The 9582-nt window shown below is 42.8% G+C and overlaps 1 protein-coding gene and 1 long non-coding RNA gene across 2 annotated transcripts; one reads left to right on the top strand and one right to left on the bottom strand.

The window, feature by feature from the left end:
• Positions 1–2150, top strand: LOC309698068. Its single transcript, XR_014274001.1, has 3 exons — positions 1–235; positions 486–1865; positions 1900–2150. It is a non-coding gene; the product is annotated as an uncharacterized lncRNA (long non-coding RNA).
• A 3949-nt stretch (positions 2151–6099) lies between these two features.
• LOC309699138 (progranulin-like) lies at positions 6100–8309 on the bottom strand. Its single transcript, XM_082522012.1, has 5 exons — positions 8197–8309; positions 7985–8062; positions 7535–7837; positions 7228–7401; positions 6100–6431 (listed from the first exon to the last, which is right to left on the bottom strand). Exons 2-4 carry the CDS (start codon positions 8060–8062, stop codon positions 7234–7236), a joined length of 549 nt encoding a protein of 182 aa, XP_082378138.1. The 5' UTR covers positions 8197–8309; the 3' UTR covers positions 6100–6431; positions 7228–7233.
• Between the last annotated feature and the right edge of the window lie 1273 nt (positions 8310–9582).

The following is a 9582-nucleotide window of genomic DNA, read 5'->3' as shown; positions in this document are numbered from 1 at the left end:
GTATCACTAAAATATTATTCCCAGTACGTTGTTAGTTATGTGTTTTTAGCGCCCTCTGTGGTCGTTTCAAGTAATGCACCGTAGAAATGGTTTGTTTTGAAACAACTTTATTGAACAGGAAGTCAGCTCAAGGAAAGGAAGCGAGCGAAAGAAAGAGAGACATATCGGCACACGGCTTATGGTGTCCTGTCGGAAAATTTACTGTCTACATCTTTGGTTTACGGTTGTATCGCCGGTATGTACTTAAAGTTAAATTACAACTTGTTTTTGTACATTATGTTGCCGCTAGCGCAGTATTTGACCGTAAAGCTAATCTCGGTGCTAAGCTAGCTATCCGCGATGTCGGAGGTCGTCTGAGATGGCCTCAGTAGTTGTTTAAAAGTTTATATAATTAGACGTATGCTGTGTATTAGTACTGCGGTGTATAAATGTATGTTATGCTACGCTTATGTATGTCTTGACTGTATTTTTTGTCTTGTTTTTAGTTTTAACCTTTTGAATGTCAGTAAACCTGTTGACAACGCCCATCGGTCTTCAGAGTGGTGATATGAGAAAGGTGTTCACGCCCTTGCATCAGACATGCACCCGTAACGGCACAGTAAAACGGCGACATCCGCACGAACAAAGATAACGCAGTCATCGCACACTAGAGTGAAGCTGACCACTACTACGCCTGGGAGCAACACGGCATACAGCAGTGAGCCAGCAGTCGTCTAATCAACTCCAACATGTCCAGCAAGGCGTCATCCCTCAAGACCCGGTCCGAAGCTTCGTGTGCCTCCTCTACAGGTTCTGCAGCAGCCAAAGCCAGAGCAAAAGCTGAGGCAGCCAAGGCACGGCTCAGCTTCGCAGCTAAAGAAATGGATTTGAAGGTAGAAAAAGCACAAATAGAAGTAGCAAAAGCTAAAGTCGAGGCATCCATCGAATATTTACAGCATGAAAAAGATGTAGCTTCAGCCATTGCTGAAGCAGAGTCATTAGAAGCAGCTGCTGCCACACAGACAGAAACGCGCAGCAACATCTGTCCCTCAGTAACAGCAGAACGAACTAAACAGTATGTCATTGGCCAATCTACATTTGTGAGAAAAGAAAATGATGCTGCTCTTCAACAATCACAAAATGAAAATGTAACACAAAGTAAATCAGAGCTCACCTGTGATCAGCCACCAAGCCCTAAAAAGGAAAATGACCCACAAAAAATTCCAATTGGTCTAACAGATGATCCTGACTGTTGCCAAAAAACTCCAGTCATTTCCCCTTCTCCCCATGCTAATAAAAATTACAGTACCAATTGGTCAAATCAGGTGTCAGCATCTAGCTTCCATGATGCTAGGCCTTTATACAAAGAGCCTAGAGAATCAAATGTGAGTGACTTCATCAGATACTTTGCTCGTCGTGAAATAGTGGCAACAGGGCTGCTCCAGTTTAATGACAAGCCCCAAAACTTCAGAGCTTGGAAACACTCATTTGAAAATGCTATAAGCGGGTTAGATCTAACGGCAAGTGAAGAAATGGACTTGATGTTAAAATGGCTTGGCAAGGAATCGGCTGAACATGCAGAACAACTCAGAGCCATACACATCAACAACCCAGTCAATGGCCTCAACATGATATGGGACAGACTTGAACAATGTTATGGCTCAGCTGAAGTGATCGAGGATGCACTGTTTAAAAGAATTGATGCATTCCCAAAAATCTCATCCAAAGACTTTGCAAAACTGAGAAAATTTAGTGACCTGCTCATGGAAGTGCAGTGCGCTAAAGCTGAAGGAGACCTCCCTGGTCTCGCGTTCCTAGATACAGCAAGAGGAGTAAATCCAATCATCCAAAAACTTCCCTTCTACCTGCAAGAAAGGTGGATTACGGTAGATAAGATAAGATAAGATAAGATAAGATAAGGTAGGAGCCAACTACAAATGCACAAAATGTGTCTCCTTCCCACCATTTAGTGTTCTAGTAGACTTTGTTGCACAAGAAGCTGATGCTAGAAACGACCCCAGCTTTAACCTCACACCATCACCTGATGCACCCAGACCAGACAAACTATCTTGGAGGGCAAACAGACAAAAAGAGATTTCTGTGCACAAAACTGATGTCATCTCTCGCACTAGTTCAGACACACAGAGGTTCCCAAACAAAACTGTACATGGTGAAAAGATTTGTGGCCCTAACAACGCACCCTATGCTCAAAAATTGGACCTAGGATGGGTCATAGTAGGAAACGTGTGTTTAGGTGACGTCCACAGAACTCCTGCAGTAAGGACTCTGTTCACAAATGCAACTGAAAGGGGACGTCCCACAGCATTCGAGCCATGTCCTAATGTTTTCAACATAAAAGAGAAACATTGTGGGATACAAGTTCCACTCAACTTCAGCTCCCAGCTGGAAGACAGTGCTTGTGAACCTGATCATTTAGGATGTAATGTGTTCAAACAAACCAGAAATGACAACTACATCTCACCTTCCATCCAGGACAATGCCTTCTTAAAAATAATGGAGGAAGGACTAACAAAAGACACAGATAACAGTTGGACAGCTCCTTTACCATTTAAAAATCCACCCCGAAAGCTCCCTAACAACAGACCACAGGCCCTGAATCGCCTAATGTCTCTTCTTCGCACCTTTGAAAAGAAGAAAGAGATGAAGGAACATTTCATCACCTTCATGGACAAAATATTCCAAAACAAACATGCAGAGATCGCCCCTACACTAAAAGAGGATGAGGAATGTTGGTATCTGCCATTATTCGGTGTCTACCATCCCCGTAAACCCACGCAGATCAGGGTCGTCTTCGACAGCAGCGCCAAGTATGAAGGCGTATCCCTGAATGACGTTCTGTTAACAGGACCAGATTTTAATAACTCATTGCTTGGGGTCCTAATACGCTTCAGAAAAGAAGCCGTTGCCTTCACAGCAGACATCGAACAGATGTTTTACTGTTTCAACGTGCGAGAGCAAGACAGGAACTACTTACGCTTCTTGTGGTTCCGTGACAACGACATTTCCAAAGAAGTTGTGGAGTACAGAATGACGGTCCACGTCTTTGGGAACAGCCCATCGCCAGCAGTAGCCATATATGGCCTGCACCAGTCTGTCCAACGCGTTGAACCGGACTGCGATGCAGATGTGAAGCAGTTTGTCATGCGTGACTTCTACGTTGATGACGGACTCAAATCTCTACCTACTGTTGAAAAAGCCATATCTCTACTCCAAAGAACCCGAGACGCACTTGCAAACTCAAACTTAAGACTGCATAAAATAGCAGCAAACAGGAAGGAAGTACTAGAGGCATTCCCGACTCAAGATTGGATTATTGTAACGGTCTTTTTACATGTCTTAACAAATCAGCTCTGGATCGCCTTCAGTCTGTACAGAATGCAGCGGCAAGACTTTTAACTGGTACAAACAAGAGGTCACACATTACTCCAGTTCTGGCTTCTCTTCATTGGTTGCCTGTAAATTTTAGGGTTCATTTTAAAATTTTAGTTGTAACTTTTAGAGCTCTGCATGGTGAAGCTCCCCAGTATATCTCTGACCTGTTGAAACCTCATGCTTCATCCCGAGCACTTAGGTCTTCAGGTCAGAGGCTACTGGTGGTCCCACGTACTAGATTTAAAACACGTGGGGATCGAGCTTTTCAGGCACTGGCACCTAGGCTGTGGAACTCTCTGCCGTTGTCTTTACGCTGTCTAGACTCTACTGACTCCTTTAAAAAGCAGCTGAAGACATTTTTATACAAACGGGCTTTTAATTAATTTAATTAATTTTTACTTGTATGTCTGATCTTACTGTAAAGCACTTTGTGATTTTTATCTGTGAAATGTGCTATATAAATAAATTTTACTTACTTACTTACTTACTTACTAAGATCATGCCAAAAATCTAAAAAACCTGGACTTCGAAAGTGATTCGGTGCCCATGCAGCGTAGCCTAGGTCTCCTCTGGGACCTAAGTAAAGACCGCTTCACCTTTGAAGTATCTGATGAGTCAAAACCCTTTACCAGACGAGGTGTTCTATCAACAATAAACAGTCTCTATGATCCGCTGGGTTTTGTAGCACCAGTCACCATACAGGGGAAGTCGATTCTACGCGAACTTACAGCTGAAAATGGGGACTGGGATGCTCCACTCCCTCCCGAAATGGAAGAGTCTTGGACACAGTGGAAAGACTCACTCAAAGACTTGCCTAACATGACCATTCCCAGAGCATACACAGACATTTCCCCTTCAACAGCCGTGAAAAAAGAGTTGTGTGTTTTTTCAGACGCATCTACCAAAGCCATAGCTGCAGTGGCCTATTTAAAAGTGACAGATGCAGAAGGACACAGTCAAGTAGGCTTTGTAATGGGTAAGGCTAAGCTAGCACCACGCCCAGATCAGACTATTCCAAGATTAGAGCTTAGTGCTGCCGTTTTAGCGGTTGAGCTCGCAGATCTTATCTCAGATGAACTTGACTGTAAACTAGATCACACTACTTTCTACACAGACAGTAAAGTAGTCCTAGGTTACATCTACAACGAGTCTAGAAGATTTTATGTCTATGTCAGTAATCGTGTGACTAGAATCCGCAGATCTTCTCAGCCATGCCAGTGGCACTATGTAGCTAGCAGTCAGAACCCTGCAGATCACGCCACTCGTTCTGTTCCTGCATTCCAGCTGCCGCTTAGTAACTGGCTCACCGGCCCTGACCTTTTACATCAGATTCAGAATTCTCCAAATGACTCCTATGACCTTGTAGAACCCAACATGGACGCAGATGTAAGACCTCAGGTAACCGCACTCAAAACAACAGCCTCAACTAAAGAACTGGGCTCAGACAGATTCACCAAGTTTTCTACCTGGAAATCCCTCACACGTGCTCTTTCTAGACTAATACATGTCATCCACAACTTCAAATCACCACCAGGCAAAGCCAATCACTGTAACGGCTGGCATTACTGTGAAACGGGACTTACTGTGGATGAGTTAAAGCAAGCTCAGAACCTTGTCATTCGAGCAGTACAGCAGGACGTGTATGCTGAAGAAATCAAGTGTGTGCAAAAACATGGAAAACTACCCAAAACCAGTCATCTCAAAACCTTAGACCCCTATCTGGACAAAGAAGGACTCCTTAGAGTAGGTGGTCGCATCAGAGACTCAAACATTAGCCAAGGTGAGAAAAACCCTCTCATAGTTCCTGGCCACCACCATGTTGCAGCGCTTCTCATAAAGCACTACCACGAGCAGACCCAGCATCAAGGTCGCCTTTTCACAGAAGGAGCCGTTCGCTCCGCAGGATGGTGGATAGTGGGCGGTAAAAGAAAAGTGAGCACAATCATCTATCATTGTGTTACCTGCAAAAGACTTCGTGCTCCTTTGAGCACACAGAAAATGTCAAACCTCCCTCCAGACCGTCTCACAACGGATCCCCCGTTCACGAATGTGGGCTTAGATGTGTTTGGTCCGTGGTTTGTGTCTTCACGACGTACAAGAGGAAGCGTCAACCAGAATAAAAGAGGTGGCTGCTATCATAAACTGTAGACCCCTCGTCTCGGTTTCATCAGACCCAAGTGACCCCTTTATCTTGACTCCAGCTGTTCTCCTGACTCAAAAGGTAGCACCCCTTCAGGCTCCAGCTGAAAAATTCACAGCATCAGACCTCTACAAACATCAGTGGCGCCAGGTTCAGCACCTGTCGAACATCTTCTGGGACAAATGGAGGAAAGAGTTTCTCCCTACCCTACAGCCGCAAATGGCAGTCTAGCCAGCCTAATGTGAGCTTAGGAAATGTTGTGGTACTCAAAGACAGTCGAGTGCCAAGAAATGAGTGGCCTCTTGGTCTCATAACTAAGGTGTTCCCAAGTAAAGATGGTAAAATACGTACCGTGGAAATTAAGGTAGTTAAATCAGATGGTACAAAGGTGTTGACCAGACCTATCTCAGAGATCGTACCCTTGGTGCCTTCTTAACGTGTTGTTTTCTTCAACGTTTAATCGTGGCGTTTATTCACGCCAGGCGGGGAGTGTTCTGTATCACTAAAATATTATTCCCAGTACGTTATGTGTTTTTAGCGCCCTCTGTGGTCGTTTCAAGTAATGCACCGTAGAAATGGTTTGTTTTTTTTATTGGTGAAGCTGGACAAAAGTATACAAAGGAATGGGAAAAAATCATAAAACAAATCAAAACATTTTCACCTCACCATCGTAACATCATACTGGTCTATATTCACTGACACTCAGTCACATAGGCAGTATAGGAGAATGGAATAGATGAAAAACACATTTTCATTATTTAAAAAACAATCGATAAGATGATTTGAGATTAGCTTGAAATCATTAATGATTTCCCTATTTCTACAATAGGGATTAGGCCTTTTCAACACATGATGACCTCAGTGAAAAGTTTGCTTAGCTGGTCTGTGGAGATGACTGGTGACTCTTTCTCCAGTGGGCCTGAAATTAGTGCAAGTCTTTGTGTTAGAACAACATATTATAGTCATCTCACTAAGTTTCTCCCTAAGTCAGGGGTGTCGAACTCCAGGCCTCGAGGGCCGGTGTCCTGCAGGTTTTAGATCTCACCCTGGGTCAACACACCTGAATCAAATGATTAGTTCATTACCAGGCATCTGGAGAACTTCGAGACATGTTGTGGAGGTAATTTAGCCATTTAAAACAGCTGTGTTGGATCAAGGACACATCTAAAACCTACAGGACTCTGGCCCTCAAGGCCAGGAGTTCGACACCTGTGCCCTAAGTTTTCTATTTGGCCACTAAGGGGCCACAGAAACAAGCTGTGATTTCTGGTCCTTGGGCTGCTACATGCTTCACTATGCTTGCAGGCTAGTAGCTGAATTAGCTTGTCTGCTGTGTGTTTTGGGAAGCCAGCATACTTTGGATTTATAGGAATCTTTCAAGGCTGCAAAACGATGCAGAAATACTACGCAGAGCTGAAAGATCCAAATTTGGTAATAATACTCTATGACCTCATCAGGACAAGAAACAGCTGGTTAGAGCAGGTTCATCATGTCACAGTAGTCTGTCAACATAAATGATCAAACCCACAACTATCAGTATATTTAGCTGTTGTTCAATCCTGGTTGGTGATCAGATGTGCACGCCATCATTTGATATAACACCAGTAAACAAAGAAAGTCTAAAATGTAGCCTTGAAATTTGATCTGAACAGTGAGTGAAATTATCCCAGGATGTTCTCCACATGTGAAGGTGGTTAGAGTGTGGCGTTTCCTACCTTCTTCTAATTGTCGTCTTCCTCTGAAGATGGGATGAAGGACGCAGGTCCTGAAGGTAGTGCTGGCTTGCGGAGGAAAGGATATGTGAGTTTTTCCCTCACACAGTGCTGGTAGGTTCGGTCACAGTCAAATCCAATTGGACAGCAGTGGTAGCCATCCAGACAACATTTGCCCTGCAAGAAACACTTTTAGTCTCTCAAAAGAATAATTATTATAGCTGCAAACTTGTTTCATGGCAGTGGAAGCTAAAAGGAATTTTATTACAATCATGTGTCTTATTGCACAAGAATATTTAGGCTGACTCACAGGAGAGTAGGGACAACAGAACCAGCCTCCTTGTGGGTGTCTGCAGCAAGTAGTGCCATCAGGACAGTAGGTGTAACTGTCACAGTGGACCATTGATTTCTTTATTTGATCTGGGACGTGGCTCTCTTTAAGCTCCTGGAGTGGAGTTCCAGGCAGTTCAGGGGTGTTTGGTTTCTCCGCAGCCTCCTTCTTCACCATGGGTATGGTCAGCCACGGCTGGTCTAATTTCTCACAATTCATGGTAACCAGGTTACAGCGATATCCTGAAGGGCAGCAGTGGAGCAGGTCGGCGCAGCACATGGCCTGCAAAGTAAGACCAGCAGAACTTTTAACAACCAACAATCAAGTTACTGCACTGGTGGAAAGTTTCTGACTTTTATGTGCATGAGGACAGCAGCCAAAGCTGATTTTAGCCTTGCAGCAGGTGGCATTGTTTGGGGAAGTACTCACATCAGGACATGCGATAGAGCATGAAGCAAATCCCCACAGAAACACACCGAATGACAAACACAGAGTGATCGTCAACATCTGGAAGACAGTAGCAAAATGACTGTAGATTTTGTCTCTTTGGAGTATCAAGGTCAGACTTTGTAACTTTAATGTAACACTAACACAAAAGCATAATTCACCGTAGAAGAAGTAAACTTTTTTGTAACCTTTACCTTTAGATAGTGAAGAAATTCAACAGCTTCCTGTGATGCCTTTCACTATTTCCCTTCTGTGGTATCAAACACTGCTCTTTATATTAGAGGTCAGACACTCCCACTGCACAAAAATGAAAGTTTCACTTCACGTGACACCCCTGTGTCCTGTGACTGAGACACTGAAGTACTTATTCAACTTATTTATGCAAGTAAAAGTGAAAAAGTATACACTTGTAAATGTACTTAAAGTATAAAAGTAAAAAATAAATAATAAGAAGAAGAGTTTATTTTTAGACTTTCAAAACACTCAAAGACACCTCGCACTCAATTAAAATTGCTTGTAAAATAATAACAAAATAAAAGTAAGAAGTAGCCCTTCTGCAAGTTATCTTGTTCTAACTGCACTCTCACTTACAATATTAATTGTTTCACGTGTTAAAAAATGTGCCCATATTAGCAAAGTGTAAGATGTTTCTCATCCGCTCTCTCCACACACACACACACACACACATACATATATATATAAACAAAATATAGTTTTTGTTAGCTACTTTTAGTTACTTCCAGTTCTAGCGAACTATACTAACCCTCGCTCACGACCACGATACAAAACATTGTAACTTGTGCTTCAGTTCTCCTTTCATGAGGCTTCTCTTTGTGTTATAAGTTGTTGCATTTCATTAAATCCTGATCCACAGTTTCTGTTCAGGTGCTCGCAAACTACTGCCAACACATAACTGAGTACACACAGACCTATAGAGAGAAACGTGCCTCGAAAGTGTTACGAGACTGGTGCGGTATTTATGCACAATTTTTCAAGTTCAGCTTCACGAATCAGATAGTTTACTCCTTGAAAAAACGTACAAATGTCTAAAACAGGTAAAATCACTCTCACTTCCTCACTTTTTTTGTTTGTTTGTTTTGCTTTCAAAAGTCAGTGCACATCTGCAGATAGAGGGATCACCGTGGTTGTGCATCACTCTCAGTCGCCCTCTGGAGTGAGTGTATGCCAACTAATCTCTGTATATTTTAAATATAGATATAATCCATGTAATGTGGAATAAGACGTTGATGCTAATCTTACCATTCTCTGGTAATAGCAGGCTAACACTAATGTTAGCTAATGACTAATCCTGAATAATTCACTAAGTCGTAGCAGTTTATTTAAACCATATATTCCCTTACTGGATGTTATTTGTATCCCTACTGTGTAATGCCTTTAGTTGTTAAATCTATGTTTTCTGTTGGAGAGGTGTCTTATTCTGTTTTTTTAAGATAAACGAAATGCCTACTTTAAAAACATACATTAAAAGGAGGAGGAAGAGGAAGCTCAGATGTCCCGGTTTTACACTGGGACATGAAGGCAGCCTACGTTTGTGGATCTGTGCAAAGCTGGCAGTCTGA

The sequence above is a fragment of the Aulonocara stuartgranti genome, assembly GCF_965226115.1.
Source record: "Aulonocara stuartgranti genome assembly, chromosome: 22".
NCBI classification, from domain to species: Eukaryota; Metazoa; Chordata; class Actinopteri; order Cichliformes; family Cichlidae; genus Aulonocara; species Aulonocara stuartgranti.
This window is presented reverse-complemented; position numbering and strand designations above follow the sequence as displayed.